Genomic DNA, 24,330 nt, shown 5'->3' on the forward strand with positions numbered 1-24,330 from the left:
ACCAAAACACATGGTTGGTTTTTGAAAAACATTTTCAGGTGTCTTGGATGCATGAATTCTCCATAATAGTGATCAGAATTTCATACTCCTGGTAATATTAACCCGTTGTATACATGATATCGCCAATCAGCTGCTGACACGTCACTCACCTTCCGCGTCACTCAGTCAGGTTGATGAATGAACAGCGGAGCCTTCAACATTCTCAATCCGAAGTCGTTTGTTGGAATTTTTTCAGATTATGGCTACCAAAACACTGAAAAATCCGTATTACTTACAGAAAGCGACGTTCAAACTTTCCTAGAAGGGGAAGAAAACCAAAATACGGAAAGAAAAACCGAAAGTTGCGTATTCAGTGGCTTAAGTAATGGCATTTCTCGCGGCTGAGAACGAAAATCGACAACTGGAATATTTGTCACCAGCCGCTTTTTGGCCGTGTACCTGAAAGATTTCTTCTGTCGGTAAGGACCAAGTAAATAACTAAGAATTTTGCATATTGAAAGTTAGGCCCGTTGTTTGTTTTTGTAGTGTTTCAAATCATTTCTTTTTTTTTTTATCTTAAGGCTTAGCGCCCACGCACTTTACGATTTTTATTCGGGGATTGTCGATCCTTTTATTTTTATCTGTTAATTAAGTCGACTTTTCTTGTCAGTAAAGGGCTATTGCGTTTATATGATAAACAAAATAATACATGGTTGATTGTAGATATGAAATTTTTCTTCTCGTGCTCAACTCGACATCTTACTCGTGAGCAATCAAGCAAACATTCGAAGGGAGATTCCATATCTACGCGTACCCATGTAATTATTCTCTATGTACTGTTTAAGTTTCTGCGAGATAAAATTCACAAAACCAACACTGAGAGATACTTTGGCCTGGAAATAACGTCTAGCAATATATTTGCTTTGTTATACCTTTGTCAAGCCAAGCTTTCATTTCCTTTGTTTTCATTTCCTTTGCATCGAGGAAAAAAAAAAAAAGAAAGCCAGACGCATTCTCTCGGTCAGGTTCGCCTCATGGGATAAATAAAAATAAAAAGCGTAATGGAGTAGGATTTCGGATCAAAACCTTCTGGATTCTGGATTTTTAGCTCCTGAGACAACTGAATTTGTCCAATTCCAGTCATTTGTATTCCAGATGTCAATCCTTGTGGCTTCGAAACTTAAGTCTTTATGTTTTTTGAAATTTTTGTCCCTCTTTGGCAGACTATGATAGTTTTCTTGTTTGGAAAGGATAGACATAAACTTGTACCTTTGTCCTTCAGACTGGTAGTTCACACCTTTGAGGAGAAGGTTTCTTGTATTCAGCCATAACTGAAGAAGACAGACGTTCATATCGAAAGGAAAGGACACTGTTGAGATCTCTCTAAGTTTCTCGAGCAGCATATGGCCCGGAAGCTGAGTATTCAAGCCGTGAACGAGCTCAACTATAAAGATGTTATTTCAACCTTCGCAAATGTTGTCGAACACACGTCTCTTTGCGCGGCTGCCGTTTGCACCAAGGCGCCGTTTTCATCCTCTGAGAGTTTCGTCACTGAGATCTGTCGGTTTATTGACAGTCTGCCAGACGGCGCAAAAGCGGGAATCCTGCGCAGTTATCAGGATCTATTTGATCATTGGGAATCTTTGTCAAGTGAGTCCCAGAGAGAGCAGACGGAGGCTGGTATTAGATCACTCGGCGCCGAGGAGATAAAGCTTTTGAAAAGCTACACCAGACTCTACAAAGAGAAATTCGGCTTTCCGTTGGTAATTTGCGCTCGTTTAAACAACAAAGAGACGATTTTGGAACGGATTAGAGAGCGTCTCAGCAACGATAGCTACCAGGAATTAAACAACGGGATCAAAGAAGTGAAAGACATAATGGTTTTGAGAGTAAACGACGTGGTGAACAGCGAACTTCTAAAATCTAATCCACGTATACTCCGGTTCAAATGACCTGTTCCAAACTCTCAGTAACCATGTTCAATTTTCCACCCACCGATTTAGGTTTCATTTTAGCGATTCCAGTTGTAAAACCTTAAAGACTTTTTTAAACGTTTTTTGAGTTAGTCAGAAGAAGTCTCTTTTTTGTCCAATGGGATTGACCTTATTGTTAAGAAATGACGAGGTCTGATACAAATTCTTTCACCTGCCGAGGATACCATGAAAGCCCAAAATAACTCTTAAGCACTACCTTTTGTGGATTCATTGATGAGTTCAACGGGATGAACTTTCCGACGTTTGGCTCCCTTTCAGAATTTCGATTTGATGAATCAAGCATTTGGCTAATCTATAAAACATTCGCTAATAATAAACTAGTCTTAATGTACTCAACTTTTCAATAAACAGAAAAAACTTCAGCCTGATAAATTGAAATTAGAAAATGAAGCTCGCAGAGTTTCAGTTCATAAAATCGACAAGTCGAATTTGATATGCCTAGTACGTGGATACCTTTTAAATTCTAACCATTAGCGAGAAAGATCAGTTGGGTTTTTCACTTTTGGGGATCAAGTATCTTAACACGTGGTTAAGTAAAAAGAAACATTGATAGAGTGAATCGCACAACAACGTTTTTAATGGTATGATATGACTAAGGAGCCATTTTCCTAAGTTATACACTTTTCCTGGCAGTCAGTAAGCGAGGAAGATCTAAATAAAAAACAAAGGCACTGTTCGCTTAAGCAATGGACGACCGCTGTGACTCTCTGCTGGTTTGCCGGAGTAGTAACCCATGAACAATAGAACAGCTAATCTACTTACTTACAAAATATTGCCGCGGACACAAAAACAATTCGGTGATCGATTAATCAGAGCCCAAGTTAAGTCTTAGTTATCTTAAAAACCTTTAAATCATTATAAATTATCAGTTGCTATAACTGGCACATGATTGGATTGGATATGTTAACATAAACCCTTGTCAGGCATCCTCATGTGTATTTTGTTCATCTCTCCCTGCTTCACGTTTCAAACATAGGAGAATAAATGGAAGGAGAGACCCAACGACTCCAACTCCACCAGCTACAATGAACGCAACGAAGTAGTTACCGAATGTGTCAGCCATTAGACCTGATAAGAAAGATAACAACAAAATGTCTCGAAAAACAAAATGGCTGGCGTATGAGATGTCTTTAGTCTGGGTAATTTGGTATTATCAACCGAGTTGATAACGTAAATTGGCCACTATAAAGAGTTTCAAAGCTGACGTTTCGAAACACTCGAAACGTCAGTTTTGTAACTCTCTACTATGGCTAGTTTACGTTATCAACTTAGTTGATAATACTAAATTACCCTGCTATTCTCTCCCACCGACGCAATTCCAAGTTTCTTTCGAAACTTACCCCGTTAATTCATTTGTCTGTCTATTTTGAAGTCCTTCAAACATCAGAATGCCACGTTTGTCTCTCTAACGACCCATCTGCCTGTTTGACTCACTTCAATTGTTGTTGATATTTTCAAAAGACTCTTCATTAAGATTAAGTAACCAAAGGATGTATAATTCGATGGTTCCAAAGTTTTTGTCATGGATACGAGAGCCAAAGGGGAGAATCTTTCAACGCTGTTAAAATGCATACTCCAACAACAGCGGCGTCTCATAGGAGTTTAGAAGCTAAACAGGATACTCTATTATTATCGGTTATGACTTTTCCGGAGTGGGAGGGAGTCGCCATAGGAGCACATCTCATAATTACCCTGTATATAGCTTGTAAAGGGAGGGGGATACATTCTCAGCCCCCGGAAGGGGGTTAAGGGTGAAAATACAAAATTGGTCCCCTACCCGACAAAGGTGGACCGATCAAGGCAGAAATTCCGGAAAACAGCATCAGCAATCCAACGGCGGAAGCCTTTTCATCTTCCTTTACGGCTTTTAGGATTTCAACTATCATAGAAGTAATCATCAATCCATCCGCTGAACTGAAAAAGATGGCATAAGTGAATACACCAAAGTATGTCTTCGCCAGGGTCAAAAGCATAGTGGAAGCTGCCATAATGAAAATAGCTGCCTGAAGCAGAAGGCGGCTGTTTACGAACTTCAAGTCACACAGGAATCCCCCTCCAATGCGGCCAAGAGAGGCAAATATGCCGATAACCATATAAATTGTCGAGCTCTTGTCAGCCAAAATACCAAGGTCATCACAATGCTTCATCTGAAAATACCAGCAAATGTAAGTTAGACTATGGAAATCAATGATAATCAATAGGTTAATCTGAGTTGTACACTGAATAATCAGAAATCAGACGAAGACGAACAGTGCATCTCCAGCCCTATGCTAAAAATTTCGTTCAAAAGTCGGCGTAAATTAAGACGACTTAGAAACCTAAGAACTAGAGGACTAGACGACTTTTAAGTCCTAAAAGAATAGTCAACTAGTTCTAGATACTCACGAGATGCACATATGGGACCAGGCGAGAGAACATGTAGGCTACTGCTGTTGTTACCAGTACTAGGATGGTCGCATTCTTAAATAACGATAGATTCCAGCTCCATTTTTTTGAGGAACAATTCATGTTTCTTTCTTGCGATGATGGACTCTGATGAAGAATAACGCCAGTCAGGGATGAAACAGCCAAAAGACCACCAAACACCCGAAAGGTGTTCCTCCACTCTAGAACGTCAACTGCCGCCTGAAGAGAAGGACTAAGAATCATCGTTCCTAATCCCTGTCCTGACGTTACTAGTCCGAGAGCAAAGGATTTTCTTTTATCAAAGTAATTGTTTACTATAATTGCTTCCGAAACGAAGATCAGCGACTGACCCATTGCAAAAGGTATGCTGAAGGTAACATAAAGCATATAAATAGTGGAAACAAAGGAGCCCAATGTGACGCCAAGAGAACATAACAGGCAGCCCAGTATTGTTGTAACTCGAAAGCCAAATTTGTTGAGGAAGGCTCCCATTACAGGACCGAGAATCAAAGTTAAGCCATGTATGATCGATGCAACCCAAGCTGGAAAACAAAACACAATTCTAGTTACCACCATTACAAACATGTCTCTAATCAGTAATCTCCTCCTAAAATCCAGGTTCTACTGTTATCACGCAATTTTTAGCTGTGTGATACGTACTTGCATTACTAAGTGACGAGTCAAGTATCATCAAGAACCAGGTTTCCAACCTTTTTAGAACCCACTATGCTGAGTTTTTTGTTCAGTTTTGCACAGGGCGATTGGGGGTTTTGCTACTTCCTTATCCACTGGTAATGGACCAATCATGACGCGTAGATTGTGTTTGAATCTGAAATTATGCTGTTAGAGAGAGTACTTTGTTCATTTAAGCCAAATATAGGGGTTCAATCGGCAGTTTGTTTTTTGCTGTTTTAGCAGCCCTGTCCAGATTTTTACTTTTGTCTCAGATCCAAATATATGTTCTTATTTAATAACTACAAGTGTGATCTAGCTTAAACTTTACGAAAAACCATAAACAGCCCTTCTTGTTACACCTGTCCAGTATTACATAAACTGACCTGTACTTTCACGATTTTCCCCGAAAGAGTTCATGAAAACGGGAAAAAGAACGCCAAAGGCACTGCTAAATCCAATTGTTAGAATCACGCACAAAGTTGTGAGCCCACAAACAAACCATGACCACAGACTATCTTGCTTGAACGTGACAATAATACCGCTGAAGAGATTCATAGTGATACCAATTTCTGACGACAATTGGGTCTGGTCTCCTCTACCCCTTTACCTTTGATGTGCCACCACAAGGAACTGTCACAAATATGTTATCCTACTACAAAGACTTTTGCTTTTAGAAGTTCAACTGGGCAGATATTCTTGCGGTTGGACCTCCTAAGACAAAACAAAATAGTGTTTCCGCTCATGATGAAAATTAAACCGTGAAAGAGTTCTTGCGGTCCAAACATCCGAAGAAGTTCTGAAACTTCACCCACAGAGATGTTCTTGAGTTTCGAACATTCTGCGCCAAATGAAGTTCTCCAACATATTTGAAAAACTTTAACTGCTAGGAAGAACGCAAAGAAAAAAGAAAGTTCATGCGCGTTGATTAACTACTGAGAGCGTCGAACCGAAAATGTTTGGCTCGAGATGATCACGTGCAGTTCGAATGCAGCGAGGTCTGTGCGTCATGACAAAGAGCCGGATATTTCACCTTCCGGCGCCACTTAACTCAGTCAGCTAGCCAGTCCATGATAGTCATCTGAACTCTCACTTTATATTGAAGTATTAAAAATTTTTGAATTCATTTTTAAAACTAAATAGGAAACGATCGTATATGTAAGAAAGGTGCGCATTGAACTACAGCAATAAAAAACTTTTCCTTCTTTCCTCAAGAAGAGTCAGAACAAGAAACTCGTAACTTCATGAAGAACGTGACTATTTCCTTTGTTAATGTTTCAAGTCATGTTTGAACCTAAATGGCACACTTGATCTACATGAGACGGAAGTGTACTGAATAAACAAAGAAATCATATGAGGAAAAAACCTTTCATGTACTATTTCAAAAATAAGTGCTGGGGTTTCATCAGGGTTTCCAAACACGAGAAAGCTGATGAAAGTACTAAGTCGCAAACCGAGTACTTTTATTATTTTCGATTGTTTGGAAACCCCGATGAAACTCGATGCACGAGTTTTTGAAATAGCTTCTCAATCACGCCTCAGGAATAAAATAAAATGGAAATATTCACGAATTTTTCACATGTTGTCGGCAAGTTTGTTGTTCCGAAAAATTGTATTGTGATGGTGATTTGTCTTTTCAGAAACGGTATGAGAAATGTTATCACACCGCTGTGGATGATTATAAAAAACAAGTTTAACTCTATTCTTCATTCTCTTCTGCAATGGCTTTATCACGTTTTCGGCAAGTAAGATATGGAAAGAGGCCAAGTTGTTAAAAAGTGACGTGTTTAAGTCCACTCGTTACAAAAGTAAATGGGCCTCTGGAATATTCGAACAATGGCAGAAAGAGGGATTGATACGTGTTATTAATATTCAAATTAAGAAAGGAGTTCACTGGAGCTTGATGCTTTATCAAACTCAAGGGTTTGATGTTTTCTGAAACTCATGGATAGCACGTCATTCCAGTGTTTAACCGGGGTTTCAAACCACATGCACGTGACTAAATTGGCGTGTCTTGGTTGGATGATCACCTTATGAATAATTAATTAGTTTGAGAAATATTTCTTCACAAAAAGTCAAAACACGTAAAATCGAAAACGCTCGACTTATTTTCTCAAGTCTGTTCTCCTTTTAGTTTACGTCCACCGTTAGAATTTACTTTCTTGGAAAATGCAACGGAGCCGTGCGAGTGCGAATCTGGACGACCTTTAATTTCAAGAACGGCCTAAGTCAACCCGTCTGGCCCTGCACACAACAGCGTTTACGATGGCGTGAGCGGGGCCGTACGACTCATAGATAAAAGATATCTACGCGGGCGCTTCCTTGTGCCATTTCAGATAAATAGCTAGGTGAGGGCCAGTGAGCGTCATTCAAATACTCAGTATATACTCTAAATATCGACAGTTTTTAATGGCTGCTACTTTGGTGCGATTAGTCTACTAGTAAGGAGCTTTCGGGAAAAATTGTTTCAAATAATTTACCATTTATCGTTGTGCGCATGACCAACCAAACTGGTCTAAATATGGAGAGGCGCAAACGAAATTTGTCTCCGAATTATAACTGACGATGCATTTAGTAAAGTTTTATCCATGCGATAGATAACTAGTTAGAGGTTAGAGTTTCCGTACGCAACCAAATCTTTCATTCTAAGCATTACTTTCTTTTTCACTTCTTCGATTCCGTGTTTAAGCTCCATTTTCTTATCACTGGTCAAACGCGCTCGAATCTGCTTCGAGTTAGCTCCCTTGTTGTTCAGACGAGAGCAAGTCACGAACGGAAAGTCAAACTTATTTTTGTACATCTTGTTTAAATCTTCCATCTCCTGACTTTCTTCGCTACTAAGGGATTTGATCCGTGCGTAGACTATCTTAATACCTTTAGTTGTGATGATACATACGCTGGTGACAAGACGAAAAAAAGCATCTTTCTCCATGTATTATTTTGTTTATCATATAAACACAATAGCCCTTTACTGACAAGAAACGTCGACTTAATTAAAGAATGAAAATAAAAGGATCGACAATCCCCAAATAAAAATCCTCAAGTGCGTTGGCACTGAGCCTCAAGTTTAGAAAGTTACCCTTAATTAAATGGCAACTTTGAAAATGATTTAATTTCGTAGCTTTTTACGAAACGTGATCTGAATACATCAATCATACCTATGGTGATAAAGAACTACGTAGATGTTAACAAGTTTGAAGGCCGGATATCCAAGCAATTAAATGTAGCATAACATTCAATTTCCTCTCTTGTTTGAAGGGTCAGTTACTTAAATAATTTGACTGGCAAAAAATTTCATAAAAGAATTAGTTGAGCGAACATAACATAGAACATTAAAATTGGTATGTTACGTTCTTATCACCTGTTAATGATTAGTCTGATTCCAGGAGTAAACGAGATCTGGGAATAAAAGTATGGTGCATGGTTTTCACGAAGTGGGGTCAAATATCCTCTTTTGATAAGATAGAGGGTTTAGGGAAAGTAACACTGAGAAAACTGCCCACAAACAATGCACAAAGTAATAATAAGTCGCTGGTCACCAGCTTTATGCTGCATCATACTTTCCATTGGTAATTTGTTTTTGTCCAATGGGATTGACGTTATTGTTAAGAAGTGACGAGGCCAGATGCAAATTCTTTCACCTGCCGACGATAAATTGAGATCTTGTTGACTATGAAAGCCCAAAATTACTCTTAAGCACTACCTTTTGTGGATCCATCGATGGGTTCAACGGAATGAACTTTTCGACGTTTGGCTCACTTTCAGAATTTCGATCTGATGACTCAGGCCTTTGGCAAATCTATACAACATTCCCCACTAATACACTAGACTTAATTTACTCAACTTTTCAATAAACAGAGAAATCTTCAGCCTGATAAATTGAAATTGGAAAATGAAACTTGCAGAGATTCAGTTTATAAAATAACAAATCGAATTTGATATGCTTAGTACGTAAATACCTTTTAAATTCTAGCCATTAGCGAGAAAGATCAGTTGGTTTTTCACTTTTGGGGATCAAGTACCTAAACACGTGGTTAAGTAAAAAGAAACATTGATAGAGTGAATCGCACAACAACGTTTTTAATAGTATGATCAGGCATCTTCCTGTGTGTTTTGTTCATCTCTCCCTGCTTCACGTTTCAAACAAAGGAGAATAAATGGAAGGAGAGACCCAACCACTCCAACTCCACCAGCTACAATGAACGCAACGATGTAGTTACCGAATGTGTCAGCCATTAGACCTGATAAGAAAGATAACAACAAAATGTCTCAAAAAAAAAAATGGCAGGCATATAAGGTGTCTTTTGTCTGTCTGGGTAATTTGGTATTATCAACGGAGTTGATAACGTAAATTGGTCACCATAAAGAGTTTTAAAGCTGACGTTTCGAAACGCTCGAAACGTCAGCTTTGAAACTTTCTACGGTGGTCAATTTACGTTATCAACTTAGTTGATAATACTAAGTTACCCTGCTATACTCTCCCACTGACGCAGCACCACAGTTTCTTTCGAAACTTACCCCGTTAATTCATTTGTCTGTCTATTTTGAAGTCCTTCAAACATCAGAATGCCACGTTTTTCTCTCTAACGACCTCTCTGCCTGTTTGACTCACTTCAATTGTTGTTGATATTTTTGAAAGACTCTTTATTAGGATTAGGTAGCCAAAGGATGTACAAATTGATGGTTCCAAAGTTTTTGTCATGGATATGAGAGCCAAAGGGGAGAATCTTTCAACGCTGTTAAAATGCATGCTCCAACAACAGCGTCGTCTCATAGTCGTCGTCTCTCTATTATTATTAGTTATGACTTTTCTGGAGTGGGTGGGAGTCGCCATAGGAGCACATCTCATAATTACCCCGTATATAGCTTGAAAAGAGTGGGGATATATTCTCAGTCCCCCGGAGGAGGGGTGGAGTATAAAAGTGGAGAGACAAAATTGGTCCCCTACCCGACAAAGGTGGACCGATCAAGGCAGAAACTCCGGAAAACAGCATTAGCAATCCAACGGCGGAAGCCTTTTCATCTTCCTTTACGGCTTTTAGGGTTTCAATTATCATTGAAGTAATCATCAATCCATCCGCTGAACTGAAAAAGATGGCATAAGCGAATACACCAAAGTAAGTCTTAGCCAGGGTCAGAAGTATAGTGGAAGCTGCCATAATGAAAATAGCTGCCTGAAGCAGAAGGCGGCTGTTTACGAACTTCAAGTCGCACAGGAATCCTCCTCCGATGCGGCCAAGAGAGGCAAATATGCCGATAACCATGTAAATTGTCGAGCTCTTGTCGGCCAAAATACCAAGGTCATCACAATGCTTCATCTGAAAATGCCAGCAAATGGAAGTTAGACTATGCAAATCAATGATAATCAATAGGTTAATCTGAGTTGTACACTGAATAATCAGAAATCAGACGAAGACGAACAGTGCATCTCAAGCCCTATGCTAGAAATTTCGTCCAAAAGTCGGCGTAAATTAAGACGACTTAGGAACTTAAGAAATAGTGAACTAGACGACTTTTGAGTCTTAAAAGAATGGTCCATTAGTTCTAGATACTCACGAGATGCACATATGGGACCAGGCGAGAGAACATGAGGGCTGCTCCTGTTGTGATTAGTACTAGGATGGTCGAATTCTTAAATAACGATAGATTCCAGCTCCATTTTTTTGAGGAACAATTCATGTTTCTTTCTTGCGATGATGGACTCTGATGAAGAATAACTCCAGTCAGGGATGAAACAGCCAAAAGACCACCAAACACCCGAAAGGTGTTCCTCCACTCTAGAACGTCGACTGCTGCCTGAAGAGAAGGACTAAGAATCATCGTTCCTAATCCCTGTCCTGACGTTACTAGTCCGAGAGCAAAGGATTTTCTTTTATCAAAGTAATTGTTCACTATAATTGCTTCCGAAACGAAGATCAGCGACTGACCCATTGCAAAAGGTATGCTGAAGGTAACGTATAGCATATAAATAGTGGAAACAAAGGAACCCAATGTGACGCCAAGAGAACATAACAGGCAGCCCACTATTGTTGTAACTCGAAAGCCAAATTTGTTGAGGAAGGCGCCCATTACAGGACCGAGAATCAAATTTACGCCATGTATGATCGATGCTACCCAAGCTGGAAAACAAAAAAATTCTAGTTACCACCATTACAAACATGTCTCTAATCAGTAATCTCCTCCTAAAATCAAGGTTCTATTGTTATCACCCAATTTTGACTCTGCGATATGTACCTGCATTATTAAGTGACGAGTCAAATATGATCAAGTACAAGGTTTTCAATCTTTTTAGAACCTCACTATGCTAACTTTTTGTTCAGTTTTGCACAGGACGAATGGGGGTTTTGCTACTCCCTTATCTACTGGTGATGGACCAATCCTGACGCGTAGATTGTGTTTGAATCTGAAATTATGCTGTTAGGGAGAGTACTTTGTTCTTTTAACCCTAATATAGTGGTTCATTCGGCATTTTTTTTTTTTTTTACTTTTTTTAGCAGTGGCCCTGTCCAGATTTTTGCTTTTGTCTCAGATCCAAAAATATATTCTTATTTAATAATTACAAGTATGATCGAACTTAAACTTTACGAAAGACCATAACCAGCCCTTATTGTTACACCTGTCCAGTATTACATAAACTGACCTGTACTTTCACGATTTTCCCCGAAAGAATTCATGAAAACGGGAAAAAGAACGCCAAGAGCACTGGTAAATCCAATTGTCAGAATCACGCACAAAGTTGTGAGCCCACAAATAAACCATGACCACAGACTATCTTGCTTGAAAGAGACAATATTACCACAGAAGAGATTCATAGTGATACCAATTTCTGACCAAAAGGCTCTGGTCTCCTCTGCCCTTTTAACTTTGATGTGCCACCACAAAGAACCGTCACAAATAGGTTATCCTACTACAAAGACTTTTGCTTTTAAAAGTTCAACCGGGCGGATTTTCTTGCGGTTGGACCGTTCCTACGACAAAACAAAGTAGTTCTTCCGCCTATGAAAATTAAACCGTGAAAGAGTCTTTGCGGCCCAAACATCCGAAGAAGTTCTTGCGTTTCTGAAACTTCATCCACAGAGATGTTCTTGTGTTTCGAACATTCTGTGCTAAATGAAGTTCTCCTGACCAACATGTTTGAAAATTTTAACCGCTAAGAGGAACGCAAAGAAAAGAAAAAGGAAAGTTCTTGCGCGTTGAACTACTCGGAGTGCCGAACGGGACAATGTTGGCTCGAGCTGATCACGTACAGTTCGACCGCAGCGAGGTCATGTTTGAACCTAAATGGGACACTTTACCAACCTAAGGCGGCAGTGTGCCAGATTAAAAAAAATTCATGTGATAAAAAAAACTTTTTATTTATTTCTTCACAAAAAGTCAGAACAAGTAAAATCGAAAATGCTCAACTTATTTTCTCAAGTCTGCTTTCCTTCTAGTCCACGTCCACTGAGCGAATCCGAACGGCCATAACTTTTAGGACCGGCCTACGTCAACCCGTCCGGCCCTACACACGACAGCGTTTAGGATGGCGTAAGCGGAACCGTATCACTCATGCGATAAAAGATTTCTACACATGTGCTTACTTGTACCATTTTAAATTAATAGCTAGGTGAGGGCCAGTAAGCGTCATTGAGATACTCAGTATATGCTCTAAATATCGACAGTTTTTAATGGCTGCTACTTTAGTGCGATTAGTCACTAGCAAGGAGCTTTCGGGAAAAATTGTTTCGAGCAATTTACCGTTTATCTGTTGTCCACATGACCAACCAAACTGGTCTAAAATTTGTGAGAAGCGCAAACGAAATTTTCTCCGAATTATAACTGACGATGCCTTTAATAAAGTTTTATCCATGCGATAGATAACTAGTTAGAGGTTAGAGTTTCCGTACGCAACCAAATCTTTCATTCTAAGCATTACTATCTTTTTCAGTTCTTCGATCCCGTGTTTAAGCTCCATGTTCTTATCATTGTTTAGACGCGCGCGAATCTGCTTCGAGTTAGCTCCCTTGTTGTTCAGACGAGAGCAAGTCACGAACGGAAAGTCAAATGTACTTTTGTACATCTTGTTGAAATCTTCCATCTCCTGACTTTCTTCGCTACTAAGGGATTTGATCCGTGCGTAGGCTATCTTAATACCTTTAGTTGTGATGATACATACACTGGTGACAAGACGAAAAAAACATCTTTCTCCATGTATTATTTTGCGTATCATATAAACACAATAGCCCTTTACTGACAAGAAACGTCGACTTAACTAATGAATGAAGTAAAAGGATCGACAATACCCAAAAAAAAATCGTTAAGTGCGTTGGTGCTGAGCCTCAAGTTTAGAAACTTTCCCCATAATTAAACAGTAACTTTAAAAATGATTCAATTTCGTAGCTTTTTACGAAACGTGATCTGAATACATCAATCATACCTATGATGATAAAGAACTACGTAGATGCTAACAAGTTTGAAGGCCGGATATCCAAACAATCAATTATAAATGTAGCATAACATTAATTTCCTCTCTTGTTTGAAGGGTCAGTTACTTAAATTATTTGACTGGCACGTAGATAAAAGATTTCACGAAAGAATTAGTTGAGCGAACATAACAGAGAACATTAAAATTGGTATGTTACGTTCTTATCACCTGTTAATGATTAGTCTGATTCCAGGAGTAAACGAGATCTGGGAATAAAAGGTGATGATGCATGGTTTTCACGAAGTGGGGTCAAATATCCTCTCTTGATAAGATAGAGGGTTTAAGGAAAGTAACACTGAGAAAACTGCCCACAAACAATACACAAAGTAATAATAAGTCGCTGATCACCAGCTTTCTGCTGCGTCATGCTTTCGATTCATGCTCTCCATTTCCATTAATTTGCACTCGTTTAAACGATTAAGAGACAATTTTGGAACGGATTAGATAGCTGCCAGGAATTAAACATCGGGATCAAGAAAGTGAAAGACTATGGTTTTGAGAGTAAAGGACCTGGTGAACAGCGAAACTTCTAAAATCTAATCCCCGTATACTCCGGTTCGAGTGACCTGTTTCAAACTTTCAATAACGATGTGTAAATTTTCCACCCATTGATTTATGTTTCATTTGAGCAATTCCTATGAAAAAACAAAGTAGGTTTTCGCCTATGAAAACTCAACCGTGAAAGAGTTCTTGCGGCCCAAACATCCGAAGAAGTTCTTGCGTTTCTGCAACTTCATCCACGGAGATGTTCTTGATTTTCGAACATTCTACGCCAAATGAAGTTCTCCAACATATTTGAAAAATTTAACTGCGAGGAAGAACGCAAAGAAAAAAGAAAGTTATTGCGCGTTGATTTACTACTGGGAGTGGAAAATGTTTGGCTCGAGCTGATCACGTGCAGTTCGAATGCAGCGAGGTCTGTGCGTCATGACAAAGAGCCAGATATTTCACCTTCCGGCGCCACTTAACTCAGTCAGCTAGCCAGTTCATGATAGTCATCTGAACTCTCACTATATATTGAAGTATTAAAAAATTTTTAATTCATTTTTAAAACCAAATAGGACACGATCGTATATGTAAGAAAGGTGCGCATTGAACTACAGCAATAAAAAACTTTTCCTTCTTTTCTCAAGACGAGTCAGAACAAGAAACTCGTAACTTCATGAAGAACGTGACTATTTCCTTTGATTGATGTTTCAAGTCATGTTTGAACCTAAATGGCACATTTGACCTACATGAGACGGAAGTGTACTGAATAAACAAAGAAATCATATGAGGAAAAAACCTTTCATGTACTATTTCAAAAATAAGTGCGGGGGTTTCATCAGGGTTTCCAAACACGAGAAAACTGATGAAAGTACGAAGCCGCAAACCGAGTGCTTTTATTGTTTTCGATTGTTTGAAAACACCGATGAAACCCGATGTACGAGTTTTTGAAATAGCTTCTCAATCGCGCCTCAGGAATAAAATAAAATGGAAATATTCACGAATTTTTCTCATGTTCTCAGCAAGTTTGTTGTTACGAAAAATTGTATTGTGATGGTGATTTGTCTTTTCAGAAACGGTATGAGAAATGTTATGACATAGCTGTGGATGATTATAAAAACAAGTTTAACTGTATTCTTCATTCTCTTCTGCAATGGCTTTATCACGTTTTCGGCAAGTAAAATAGTAATAGGCCAAGTTGTTAAAAAGTGACGTGTTTAAGTCCACTCGTTACAAAAGTAAATGGGCCTCTGGAATATTCGAACAATGGCAGAAAGAGGGATTGATACGTGTTATTAATATTCAAATTAAGAAAGGAGTTCACTGGAGCTTGATGCTTTATCAAACTCAAGGGTTTGATGTTATATGAAACTCATGGATAGCACGTCATTCCAGTGTTTAACCGGGGTTTCAAACCACATGCACGTGACTAAATTGGCGTGTCTTGGTTGGATGATCACCTTATGAATAATTAATTGGTTTGAGAAATGTTTCTTCACAAAAAGTCAAAACACTTAAAATCGAAAATGCTCGATTTATTTTCTCAAGTCTGTTCTCCTTTTAGTTTACGTCCACCGTTAGAATTTATTTTCTTGGAAAATGTAACGGAGCCGTGTGAGTGCGAATCTGCACGGCCTTTAATTTCAAGACCGGCCTAAATCAATCCGTCAGGCCCTGCACACAACAGCGTTTAGGATAGCGTGAGCGGGGCCGTACGACTCATAGATAAAAGATATCTACGCGGGCGCTTCCTTGTGCCATTTCAGATTAATAGCTAGGTGAGGGCCAGTGAGCCTCATTCAAATACTCACTATATGCTCTAAATATCGACAGTTTTTAATGGCTGCTACTTTGGTGCGATTAGTCTACTAGTAAGGAGCTTTCGGGAAAATTTGATTCAAATAATTTACCGTTTATCTGTTGTCTGCATGACCAACCAAACTGGTCTAATTATGGAGAGAAGCTCAAACGAAATTTGTCTCCCAATTATAACTGACGATGCATTTAGTAAAGTTTTATCCATGCGATAGATAACTAGTTAGAGGCTAGACTTTCCGTACGCAACCAAATCTTTCATTCTAAGCATTACTATCTTTTTCAGTTCTTCGATTCTGTGTTTAAGCTCCATGTTCTTATCACTGGTCAAACGCGCCCGAATCTGCTTCTAGTTACCTCCTTTGTTGTTCAGACGAGAGCAAGTCACGAACGGAAAGTCAAACTTATTTTTGTACATCTTGTTTAAATCTTCCATCTCCTGACTTTCTTCGCTACTAAGGGATTTGATCCGTGCGTAGACTATCTTAATACCTTTAGTTGTGATGATACATGCGCTGGTGACAAGACAAAAAGAACATCTTTCTCCATGTATTATTTTGTTTAACATATAAACACAATAACCCTTTACTGACAAGAAACGTCGACTTAATTAACGAATGAAAGTAAAAGGATCGACAATCCCCAAATAAAAATCCTCAAATGCGTTGGCGCTGAGCCTCAAGTTTAGAAACTTACCCTTAATTAAATGGCAACTTTGAAAATGATTTAATTTCGTAGCTTTTTACGAAACGTGATCTGAATACATCAATCATACCTATGGTGATAAAGAACTACGTAGATGCTAACAAGTTTGAAGACCGGATATCCAAGCAATTAAATGTAGCATAACATTCAATTTCCTCTCTTGTTTGAAGGGTCAGTTACTTAAATTATTTGACTGGAACGTAGAAAAAAAATTTCACGAAAGAATTAGTTGAGCGAACATAACATAGAACATTAAAATTGGTATGTTACGTTCTTATCATCTGTTAATAATTAGTCTGATTCCAGGAGTAAACGAGATCTGGGAATAAAAGGTGATGATGCATGGTTTTCACGAAGTGGGGTCAAATATCCTCTCTTGATAAGATAGAGGGTTTAGGGAAAGTAACACTGAGAATACTGCCTACAAACAATGCACAAAGTAATAATAAGTCGCTGATCACCAGCTTTATGCTGCGTCATGCTTTCGATTCATGTTTTCCATTTCCATTAATTTGCGCTCGTTTAAACGATTAAGAGACAATTTTGGAACGGATTAGAGAGCATCTCAGCAACGGTAGCTACCAGGAATTAAACAACGGGATCAAAGAAGAGAAAGACAATGTTTTGAGAGTAAAGGACCTGGTGAACAGCGAAACTTCTAAAATCTAATCCCCGTATACTCCGGTTCGAGTTACCTGTTTCAAACTTTCAATAACGATATATAAATTTTCCACCCATTGATTTAGGTTTCATTTGAGCAATTCCTATGACAAAACAAAGTAGTTTTTCGCTTATGAAAATTTAACCGTGAAAGAGTTCTTGCGGCCCAAACATCCGAAGAAGTTCTTGCGTTTCTGCAACTTCATCCACGGAGATGTTCTTGATTTTCGAACATTCTGCCTCAAATGAAGTTCTCCAACATATTTGAAAAATTTAACAACTAGGAAGAACGCAAAGAAAAAAGAAAGTTATTGCGCGTTGATTAACTATTGGGAGTGGAAAATGTTTGGCTCGAGCTGATCACTCGTGCAGTTGAATGCAGCGAGGTCTGTGCGTCATGACAAAGAGCCGGATATTTCACCATCCGGCGCCACTTAACTCAGTCAGCCAGCCAGTTCATGATAGTCATCTAAATATTCACTATATATTGAAGTATTAAAAATTTTTAATTCATTTTTAAAACTAAATAGGACACGATCGTATATGTAAGAAAGGTGCGCATTGAACTACAGTAATAAAAAACTTTTCCTTCTTTCCTCAAGACGAGTCAGAACAAGAAACTTGGAACTTCATGAAGAACGTGACTATTTCCTTTGATTGATGTTTCAAGTCATGTTTGAACCTAAATGGGACGCTTGACCTACATGAGACGGGAGTGTGTTGAATAAACAAAGAAATCATATGAGGAAAAAACCTTTCATGTACTATTTCAAAAATAAGTGCGGGGGTTTCATCAGGGTTTCCAAACACGAGAAAACTGATGAAAGTACGAAGCCGCAAACCGAGTGCTTTTATTGTTTTCGATTGTTTGGAAACCCCGATGAAACCCGATGTACGAGTTTTTGAAATAGCTTCTCAATCGCGCCTCGGGAATAAAATAAAATGGAAATATTCACGAATTTTTCTCATGTTCTCAGCAAGTTTGTTGTTACGAAAAATTGTATTGTGATGGTGATTTGTCTTTTCAGAAACGGTATGAGAAATGTTATGACATAGCTGTGGATGATTATAAAAACAAGTTTAACTGTATTCTTCATTCTCTTCTGCAATGGCTTTATCACATTTTCGGCAAGTAAGATATGGAAAGAGGCCAAGTTGTTAAAAAGTGACGTGTTTAAGTCCACTCGTTACAAAAGTAAATGGGCCTCTGGAATATTCGAACAATGGAAGAAAGAGGGATTGATACGTGTTATTAATATTCAAATTAAGAAAGGAGTTCACTGGAGCTTGATGCTTTATCAAACTCAAGGGTTTGATGTTTTCTGAAACTCATGGATAGCACGTCATTCCAGTGTTTAACCGGGGTTTCAAACCACATGCACGTGACTAAATTGGCGTGTCTTGGTTGGATGATCACCTTATGAATAATTAATTAGTTTGAGAAATATTTCTTCACAAAAAGTCAAAACACGTAAAATCGAAAATGCTCGACTTATTTTCTCAAGTCTGTTCTCCTTTTAGTTTACGTCCACCGTTAGAATTCACTTTCTTGGAAAATGTAACGGAGCCGTGTGAGTGCGAATCTGGACGGCCTTTCATTTCAAGACCGGCCTACGTCAACCCGTCCAGCCCTGCACATTACAGCGTTTAGGATAGCGTGAGCGGGGCCGTACGACTCATAGATAAAAGTTATATACGCAGGCGCTTTCTCGTGCCATTTCAGATTAATAGCTAGGTGAGGGCCAGTGAGCCTCATTCAAATACTCACTATATGCTCTAAATATCAACAGTTTTTAATGGCTGCTACTTTAGTGCGATTAGTCTACTAATATGGAGCTTTCGGGAAAAATTGTTTCAAATAATTTACCGGTTACCTGTTGTCCACATGACCAACCAAACTGGTCTAAATATGGAGAGAAGCGCAAACGAAATTTGTCTCCCAATTATAACTGACGATGCATTTAGTAAAGTTTTATCCATGCGATAGATAACTAGTTAGAGGTTGGACTTTCCGTACGCAACCAAATCTTTCATTCTAAGCATTACTATCTTTTTCAGTTCTTCGATCCCGTGTTTAAGCTCCATGTTCTTATCACTGGTCAAACGCGCCCGAATCTGCTTCGAGTTAGCTCCCTTGTTGTTCAGACGAGAGCAAGTCACGAACGGAAAGTCAAACTTATTTTTGTACATCTTGTTGAAATCTTCCATCTCCTGACTTTCTTCGCTACTAAGGGATTTGATCCGAGCGTAGGCTATCTTAATACCTTTAGTTTTGATGATACATACGCTGGTGACAAGACGAAAAAAAACACCTTTCTCCATGTATTATTTTGTTTATCATATAAACACAATAGCCCTTTACTGACAAGAAACGTCGACTTAACTAATGAATGAAATAAAAGGATCGACAATCCCTAAATAAAAATCGTTAAGTGCGTTGGCGCTGAGCCTCAAGTTTAGAAACTAACCCTTAATTAAATGGTAACTTTGAAAATGATTTAATTTCGTAGCTTTTTACGAAACGTGATCTGAATACATCAATCATACCTATGATGATAAAGAACTACGTTTGAAGACCGGATATCCAAGCAATTAGATGTAGCATAACATTCAATTTCCTCTCTCGTTTGAAGGGTCAGTTACTTAAATAATTGGACTGGAACGGAGATAAAAAAATTTCATAAAAGAATTAGTTGAGCGAACATAACAGAGAACATCAAAATTGGTACGTTACGTTCTTATCACCTGTTAATAATAAGTCTGATTCCAGGAGTAAACGAGATCTGGGAATAAAAGTATGATGCATGGTTTTCACGAAGTGGGGTCCAATATCCTCTCTTGATAAGATAGAGGGTTTAGGGAAAGTAACACTGAGAATACTGCCTACAAACAATGCACAAAGTAATAATAAGTCGCTGGTCACCAGCTTTATGCTGCATCATGCTTTTCATTGCTGATTTGCGCTCGTTTAAACGATAAAGAGACAATTTTGGAACGGATTAGAGAGCGTCTCAGTAACGATAGCTACCAGGAATTAAACAACGGGATCAAAGAAGAGAAAGACAATGTTTTGAGAGTAAAGGACCAGGTGAACAGCGAAGCTTCTAAAATCTAATCCAAGTACACTCCGGTTCGAGTGACCTTTTCCAAACTCTCAATAACGATGTTCAATTTTTCACCCAATGATTTAGGTTTCATTTTAGTATTTCCAGTTGTAAAAGACTTTTGGAATTTTTTGAAAACTGTTTGAGTTTGTCAGAAGAAGTTTCTTTTTTGTCCAATGGGATTGACCTTGATGTTAAGAAGTGACGAGGCCAGATCCAAATTCTTTCACCTGCCGAGGATAAATTGAGATCTTGTTGACTATGAAAGCCCAAAATAACTCTTAAGCACTACATTTTGTGGATCCATCGATGGGTTCAACGGAATGAACTTTTCGACGTTTGGCTCACTTTCAGAATTTCGATCTGATGACTCAGGCATTTGGCAAATCTATAAAACATTCGCCAATAATACACTAGACTTAATTTACTCAACTTTTCAATAAACAGAAAAAACTTCCGCCTGATAAATTAAAATTAGAAAATGAAACTCGCAGAGATTCAGTTCATAAAATCAACAAATTGAGTTTGATATGCCTAGTACGTGAATACCTTTTAAATTCTTACCATTAGCGAGAAAGATCAGTTGGGTTTTTCACTTTTGGGATCAAGTATCTTAACACTTCGTTAAGTAAAAAGAAACATTGATAGAGCGAATCGCACAACAACGTTTTTAATGGTATGATATGACTAAGGAGTCATTTTCCTAAATGACTAGTTATGCACTTTTTCTGGCAGTCAGTAAGTGAGGAAGATCTAAGTAAAAAACAACGGCACTGTTCGCTTAAGCAATGACGACCGCTGTGACTCTCTGCTGGTTTACAGGAGTAGTAACTCATGAACAATAGAACAGCTAATCTACTTACTTACAAAATATTGCCACGGACACAAAAACAATTCGGTGATCGACTAATCAGAGCGCACGTTAAGTCTTAGTTATCTTAAAAACCTTTAAATCATTATAAATTATCAGTTGCTATAACTGGCGCATGATTGGATTGGATATGTTAACATAAACCCTTTTCAGGCATCCTCCTGTGTGTTTTGTTCATCTCTCCCTGCTTCACGTTTCAAACAAAGGAGAATAAATGGAAGGAGAGACCCAACCACTCCAACTCCACCAGCTACAATGAACGCAACGAAGTAGTTACCGAATGTGTCAGCCATTAGACCTGATAAGAAAGATAACAACAAAATGTCTCAAAAAACAAAATGGCAGGCATATAAGGTGTCTTTTGTCTGTCTGGGTAATTTGGTATTATCAACTGAGTTGATAACGTAAATTGGCCACCATAAAGAGTTTCAAAGCTGACGTTTCGAAACGCTCCAAACGTCAGCTTTGAAACTCTCTACTATGGTCAGTTTACGTCATCAACTTAGTTGATAATACTAAATTACCCTGCTATTCTCTCCCACCGACGCAACACCAAGTTTCTTTCGAAACTTACCCCGTTAATTCATTTGTCTGTCTATTTTGAAGTCCTTCAAACATCAGAATGCCACGTTTGTCTCTCTAACGACCCATCTGCCTGTTTGACTCACTTCAATTGTTGTTGATATTTTCAAAAGACTCTTCATTAAGATTAGGTAACCAAAGGGTGTATAATTCGATGGTTCCAAAGTTTTTGTCATGAATACGAGAGCCAAAGGGAAGAATCTTTCAACGCTGTTAAAATGCATGCTCAAACAACAGCGTCGTCTCATAGGAGTTTAGAAGCTTAACAGAATACTCTATTATTATCGGTTATGACTTTTCCGGAGTGGGAGGGAGTCGCCATAGGAGCACATCTCATAATTACCCTGTATATAGCTTGTAAAGGGAGGGGGATATATCCTCAGCCCCCGGGGGGGAGGGGGGTTAAGGGTGAAAAGACAAAATTGGTCCCCTACCCGACAACGGTGGACTTATCAAGGCAGAAATTCCGGAAAACAGCATCAGCAATCCAACGGCGGAAGCCTTTTCATCTTCCTTTACGGCTTTTAGGATTTCAACTATCATAGAAGTAATCATCAATCCATCCGCTGAACTGAAAAAGATGGCATAAGCGAATACACCAAAGTAAGTCTTCGCCAGGGTCAAAAGCATAGTGGAAGCTGCCATAATGAAAATAGCTGCCTGAAGCAGAAGGCGGCTGTTTACGAACTTCAAGTCACACAGGAATCCCCCTCCGATACGGCCAAGAGAGGCAAATATGCCGATAACCATGTAAATTGTCGAGCTCTTGTCAGCCAAAATACCAAGGTCATCACAATGCTTCATCTGAAAATGCCAGCAAATGTAAGTTAGACTATGCAAATCAATGATCATCAATAGGTTAATCTGAGTTGTACACTGAATAATCAGTAATCAGACGAAGACGAACAGTGCATCTTCAGCCCTTTCCGAGAAATTTCATTTAAAAGTTGGCGTAAATTAAGACGACTTAGGAACTTAAGAAATAGTGAACTAGACGACTTTTAAGTCTTAAAAGAATAGTCAACTAGTTCTAGATACTCACGAGATGCACATATGGGACCAGGCGAGAGAACATGAAAGCTGTTCCTGTTGTGACCAGTACTAGGATGGTCGAATTCTTAAATAACGATAGATTCCAGCTCCATTTTTTTGAGGAACAATTCATGCTTCCTTCTTGCGATGATGGATTCTGATGAAGAATAACTCCAGTCAGGGATGAAACGGCCAAAAGACCACCAAACACCCGAAAGGTGCTCCTCCACTCTAGAACGTCAACTGCTGCCTGAAGAGAAGGACTAAGAATCATCGTTCCTAATCCCTGTCCGGACGTTACTAGTCCGAGAGCAAAGGATTTTCTTTTATCAAAGTAATTGTTCACTATAATTGCTTCCGAAACGAAGACCAGCGACTGACCGATTGCAAAAGGTATGCTGAAGGTAACGTATAGCATATAAATAGTGGAAACAAAGGAGCCCAATGTGACGCCAAGAGAGCATAATAGGCAGCCCAGTATTGTTGTAACTCGAAAGCCAAATTTGTTGAGGAAGGCTCCCATTACAGGACCGAGAATCAAAGATAAGCCATGTATGATCGATGCTACCCACGCTAAAAAACAAAAAAAATTCTAGTTACCACTACTGATTTTCGTCTGAGATGTTTTTCCCGCGAGACGCAACAGAGACTGACGGTGCTATTGCTTTGATGTAACACGAACATGTCTCTATACAGTAAACTACTAATTCTACTGTTATCATGCAATTTTGGCTGTGTGATATGTATTCGCATTATTAAGCGACGATTCAAGTAGGATCAAAAGCCAGGTTTCCAATCTTTTTGGAACCCCATTATGCTGACTTTTTTTGTTCAATCGTGCATAAGGTGATTGGGGTTTTGTTACTCTCAAACAGTTGCATATTTATCCATTGGTGATGGACCAATTTATCTTGACGCGTAAATTGTTTGAACGTGGAAGCCAGGTCAGTATCACTCGTTCACTGGTTAGATATAACTCGCTCCAACGGTTAATAATGCAAAATATTCGTCCAGTGGACTACATTATGTTGTTAGACGGAGAGTACTTCGTTCTTTTAACCCAAATATAGTGGTTCATTCGGCAGTTTGTTTTTTGCTGTTTTAACAGCCCTCTCCAGAGTTTTGCTTTTGTCTCAGATACAAAAATACATTCTTATTCAATAACTGTCAGTTTGATCGAGCTTAAACTTTACGAAAGATCACAAACAGCCCTTATTGTTACACCTGTTCAGTATTACATAAACTGACCTGTACTTTCACGATTTTCTCCGAAAGAGTTCATGAAAACTGGAAAAAGAACGCCGAGAGCACTGCTAAATCCAACTGTCAGAATCACGCACAAAGTTGTGAGCCCACAAATAAACCATGACCACAGACTGTCTTGCTTGAACGAGACAATAATACCGCTGAAGAAATTCATAGTGATACCAATTTCTGATCAAAAGGCTCTGGTCTCCTCTGCCCGTTTACCTTTGATGTGCCACCACAAGGAACCGTCACAAATGGGTTATCCTACTGCAAAGACATTTGCTTATAACAACTCAACCGGGCGGATATTAT

The 24,330-nt window shown here is 38.8% G+C and overlaps 4 protein-coding genes across 4 annotated transcripts; 1 reads left to right on the plus strand and 3 right to left on the minus strand.

Moving 5' to 3' along the window:
- Positions 1–1,382: 1,382 nt before the first annotated feature.
- LOC131778295 (2-oxo-4-hydroxy-4-carboxy-5-ureidoimidazoline decarboxylase-like) lies at positions 1,383–1,931 on the plus strand. The gene has a single exon (XM_059094704.2). The coding sequence runs from the start codon at positions 1,383–1,385 to the stop codon at positions 1,929–1,931; it is 549 nt and encodes a 182-aa protein (XP_058950687.2).
- Positions 1,932–2,523: 592 nt separating this feature from the next.
- On the minus strand, positions 2,524–5,909 carry LOC131778313 (monocarboxylate transporter 10-like). Its single transcript, XM_059094724.2, has 4 exons — positions 5,438–5,909; positions 4,359–4,921; positions 3,751–4,120; positions 2,524–3,041 (listed from the first exon to the last, which is right to left on the minus strand). Exons 1-4 carry the CDS (start codon positions 5,607–5,609, stop codon positions 2,893–2,895), a joined length of 1,254 nt encoding a protein of 417 aa, XP_058950707.2. The 5' UTR covers positions 5,610–5,909; the 3' UTR covers positions 2,524–2,892.
- Positions 5,910–9,106: 3,197 nt separating this feature from the next.
- On the minus strand, positions 9,107–11,972 carry LOC131778315 (monocarboxylate transporter 4-like). The gene is made up of 4 exons (XM_059094725.2): positions 11,692–11,972; positions 10,608–11,170; positions 10,000–10,369; positions 9,107–9,292 (listed from the first exon to the last, which is right to left on the minus strand). Exons 1-4 carry the CDS (start codon positions 11,861–11,863, stop codon positions 9,144–9,146), a joined length of 1,254 nt encoding a protein of 417 aa, XP_058950708.2. The 5' UTR covers positions 11,864–11,972; the 3' UTR covers positions 9,107–9,143.
- An 8,958-nt stretch (positions 11,973–20,930) lies between these two features.
- LOC131778316 (monocarboxylate transporter 4) lies at positions 20,931–24,330 on the minus strand. Its single transcript, XM_059094726.2, has 4 exons — positions 24,019–24,330; positions 22,781–23,343; positions 22,173–22,542; positions 20,931–21,454 (listed from the first exon to the last, which is right to left on the minus strand). Exons 1-4 carry the CDS (start codon positions 24,188–24,190, stop codon positions 21,306–21,308), a joined length of 1,254 nt encoding a protein of 417 aa, XP_058950709.2. The 5' UTR covers positions 24,191–24,330; the 3' UTR covers positions 20,931–21,305.

The sequence above is a fragment of the Pocillopora verrucosa genome, chromosome 14 (assembly GCF_036669915.1).
Source record: "Pocillopora verrucosa isolate sample1 chromosome 14, ASM3666991v2, whole genome shotgun sequence".
NCBI lineage: Eukaryota > Metazoa > Cnidaria > Anthozoa > Scleractinia > Pocilloporidae > Pocillopora > Pocillopora verrucosa.

Bases quoted from the DNA above. Each gene is read 5' to 3' on its own strand.
- LOC131778315 (XM_059094725.2), bottom strand. From the start codon at position 11,863: ATGAATCTCTTCTGTGGTAATATTGTCTCTTTCAAGCAAGATAGTCTG. The intron at 11,171-11,691 runs GTCAGTTTATGT...TTTGTTTTCCAG, and splicing joins GGAAAATCGTGAAAGTACAG to CTTGGGTAGCATCGATCATA. The intron at 10,370-10,607 runs GTGAGTATCTAG...TGGCATTTTCAG, and splicing joins TGGTCCCATATGTGCATCTC to ATGAAGCATTGTGATGACCT.
- LOC131778316 (XM_059094726.2), bottom strand. From the start codon at position 24,190: ATGAATTTCTTCAGCGGTATTATTGTCTCGTTCAAGCAAGACAGTCTG. The intron at 22,543-22,780 runs GTGAGTATCTAG...TGGCATTTTCAG, and splicing joins TGGTCCCATATGTGCATCTC to ATGAAGCATTGTGATGACCT. The intron at 21,455-22,172 runs GTAGGGGACCAA...CTTTCTTATCAG, and splicing joins GATAAGTCCACCGTTGTCGG to GTCTAATGGCTGACACATTC.
- LOC131778313 (XM_059094724.2), bottom strand. From the start codon at position 5,609: ATGAATCTCTTCAGCGGTATTATTGTCACGTTCAAGCAAGATAGTCTG. The intron at 4,922-5,437 runs GTCAGTTTATGT...TTTGTTTTCCAG, and splicing joins GGAAAATCGTGAAAGTACAG to CTTGGGTTGCATCGATCATA. The intron at 3,042-3,750 runs GTAGGGGACCAA...CTTTCTTATCAG, and splicing joins GATCGGTCCACCTTTGTCGG to GTCTAATGGCTGACACATTC.
- LOC131778295 (XM_059094704.2), top strand. From the start codon at position 1,383: ATGGCCCGGAAGCTGAGTATTCAAGCCGTGAACGAGCTCAACTATAAA.